Source organism: Manacus candei, unplaced genomic scaffold, assembly GCF_025592945.1.
Source record: "Manacus candei isolate 608988 ecotype Guabito, Panama unplaced genomic scaffold, ASM2559294v1 h1tg000037l, whole genome shotgun sequence".
Taxonomy (NCBI): Eukaryota; Metazoa; Chordata; class Aves; order Passeriformes; family Pipridae; genus Manacus; species Manacus candei.
The window spans coordinates 15545712-15548819 of record NW_026138085.1 but is presented as its reverse complement, the minus strand read 5'-3'; the positions used below and the strand labels follow the sequence as shown (position 1 = coordinate 15548819).

At 57.3% G+C, this 3108-nt stretch overlaps 1 protein-coding gene across 1 annotated transcript; it reads right to left on the bottom strand.

The window, feature by feature from the left end:
• Positions 1–216: 216 nt before the first annotated feature.
• On the bottom strand, positions 217–830 carry NEUROG1 (neurogenin 1). Its single transcript, XM_051794188.1, has one exon. The coding sequence runs from the start codon at positions 828–830 to the stop codon at positions 300–302; it is 531 nt and encodes a 176-aa protein (XP_051650148.1). The 3' UTR covers positions 217–299.
• Between the last annotated feature and the right edge of the window lie 2278 nt (positions 831–3108).

Below are 3108 nucleotides of genomic sequence, written 5' to 3'. Positions count from 1 at the left end.
CGGCCCCTTAAGCCTTTTCATGGCATTGTCAGGGCGTTCAAACCAAATTTTCATGCTCGTTTTTCTTCGCTGGAGAGCTACAAATTGTAAAATTGACTTTTCACCTCGTCTGCGGCAGCAAATCTGTCGCTTTTCTTCTCTCCCCGTTTTTTCGGAGCGGCGCGGGAGGCGAGGCGGGGGTCGGGGGGGAAGGGGCTGGGGATAGGGCGGGGGGGGGGTGTGGAGTGATGAAAAGTGCAACGGGCCGAGGCACCCCCCCGTCCCTCCTCCTCCTCCGCCGGGGGCACGGGCGGTGCGCGCTAGCGGAGGGGCGCGCCCGGGGCCGCGGGCAGCCCGCGGAACCCCCGCAGGCTGTCGGCCGGGGGGTAAGCGCAGTCCTCGGAGGTGGCCGGGCTGCTGGGGCCCGAGGCGGAGGCGCAGAGCGAGGGGGCGGACGGCGAGGCGCTGGACAGCCACGACCCCGCGTCGCTGCCGGGGCTGGGGGGCGCGGCGGCCCCGCGGAACGGGCCGGGGGGAGGGAGGCACTGCTCGGCCAGGCGGAGGGTCTCGGACAGCGCCCAGATGTAGTTGTAGGCGAAGCGCAGGGTCTCGATCTTGGTGAGCTTGGTGTCGTCGGGGAAGGTGGGCAGGACGCTGCGGAGCTCGTCCAGCGCGGCGTTGAGGTGGTGCATGCGGTTCCGCTCCCGGTCGTTGGCCTTGACCCGCCGGCTGCGCTTCAGCGTGTGCAGCAGCGCCTCGGTCCGCGCCCGCGCACGGCCCCGCCGCCTCCGCCGCTCCCGCGGAGCGCCCGCGTCCGCGCCCTCGCCGCTGCCGGGCGCCTCGGAGGGCATCCTGCGGGAGAGAAGCCTCGTCACTGCGGGAAGGATGGACGGGGAGCGAGGGGGAAGGTGCGAAGATGCCGGGGAAAGGGGGGGGGGGGGAAGGAAAAAATAAATATAACTAAGGGAGTGGCGGTGCGACTGCTCGGCAGGTGCCGGCGCTCCCGTACTCACATGGAAAGGCACTCCCGGGGATGATGTTAAGAGATAACGGTATGAAAACACAGAGAGGAAAAAGCCGCTGCGGGGGGAGGCAGAGGGGACTCGGCGCCGAAAAAAAAAAAAAAAAAAAGAGAAGGGAAAAAAAAAAAAAAAAAGAAGCCGAAGCCCTGGGAAAGGCGGGGCGGGGGGGACACGCGACCGCGCGTGGCTTTGAAGTGCTGCGGGCTGCGATCCGCTCGTGTGAGCGGCGGCTTTGGCACACGACGGCGCGGCCGCCCGTTCTTATAGCGGCGGGCGGACAATGGCCCCGTGGCCGCCCCGCGGGGCCGCGCCGAGGCGGCAGGTCGGCCCCGTGCGCCGCGCCCTCCGGAGCGTGCCCGCAATTACCGCGGGCGGCCGCGCATCTGCCGCGCCCCCGGGGGACGGGGGAGAGAGAAGGGGAGGGGGGTCCCCCCGCTTTGTCCCCCACCCCCGTGTGCGGCCGGCACAAAGCGGGGCAGGGGGGTCGGGGCTCAGCGCGGGGGGTGGAGGGGTCACCGTCCCGCTCCGGCCGCAGGGACTCCAGCGGGAGCTTAAACCGCTGGGAGCAGGGGGCTTAGGGGAAAAAAAAAAAAAAAAAATTACTCTGGACTTCCAGAGGGCGAGCCGTGGATTATTCTCCAGCCAGATGCGGGTGGAAGATTTTCGTCAGGTTTTCCTTGCTCCTTGTGGTTTTTTTTCTAAGTGAATACGCTCTGAAATGGTAAAACTCAAAGCAGGTATTTTTCTCTCCTGCGTTTCTGAGGCGAACGTGGACACGCGGTCTGGGTTTTGTGGGCTCCGCTTTGAAAAGGGGTTTGCAGGTGTTCAGAAAGTTAAAAGTTCCAAAGGACATTTATTTTATAAACTTCGGTGGCTGTATTCATAATACATGTACAATGTATAAACACACACACACACGTATATATACACGCACAATGTATATGCAATGTACAGATAAAATTCTTCTTTTTCGGGATAAAAACAAAGAACTGTGCTGTTTGGATTGTAAAGTTCTTGCTGCCTCTGCTAATCCCCATTAAGTGCCTGGGCATCACTACCTCACGCTTTGGGAAGCCACAGGTTTTTAAGCGGCTAAAAAGTTTCCCAATTCTGACATCTGGCTCTTTGCATCCCCTCGGTGCTGCGAGGCAGCCCCATTGTCAACACTCAGGTACTTGTCTCTCTGGAAGGTCTGTTTTTAGGTTCACCACCCATCAATAGCCATTTTCAGGTGCCTGTGCCTAAACTCACGTGTATTTACATGATTTCCCCCTACAAGAAATGTAGATTGATTCCCTCTCCTTTGATTTTCTCCTATCCCTTGGATAAACAGGGGAAAATGACAGCATGAATTATTGTCCATCTCTGCATTTTGAGTTCACAGCAACCATTCTTCACTCCAACCTGAGCGAGGAGCTTGCTATCGAAGTTACTCCTTCTGCTTCTTCCCACCCTCCTGGCTTTGAGATGACCCAACGACACCGGCAAACTGCCCCAAACAACCTCCTTTGTGCCAAGAAGATCACGCACAGAAGTGAGCAATCCAAAAAGCCCTGGGTGATGAATATTAACAAGTCTCAAACTAGAAGTAGTTTGCCAGCCCCGAGCCTTCAGGATCAGCTCTCTTTCTGCTTTTTAACATCTTTATATGCTTGGCTGTGCAATATACCCACGTAAGGCCAGGCGACGGGGGCCTGGCTGTTCCCGGCAGGGACTGGGCTCTCTCAATCACCGGACCTGCAATCAGGCTGAAGTTTTTAGGGCCTTTGCATACATAAATGACTTTCTCCGCTAAGTAGTTCCACTTCACTGAGCTACTCATGTCCTTAAGTGACGGCACAATTAAGAGGCCTCGGCCAGCAGGCAGAGATCGGCCGTGGAGTTTCCAGCGCCAACCAGGAGAAAGAAGGGACCAAAATTTAAAGGTTGTGGAAGCATATGGCAAAAAATGTCCAACTTTTGTTACTGTGCACTTTGTATATAGGGAGATAAACTCCAGTGTTGTCTGCAACACTTTGATTGTCTTTTGTTTAGGTGTCTTTGAGCAGTCAATAGTTTATTCATTAAAATGTTTATGATTCCCCAGAGTTTCACAGACTTTGGCACA

What these genes read in the sequence shown, in the direction of transcription:
- NEUROG1 (XM_051794188.1), bottom strand. Translation starts at nt 830, where the DNA reads ATGCCCTCCGAGGCGCCCGGCAGCGGCGAGGGCGCGGACGCGGGCGCT.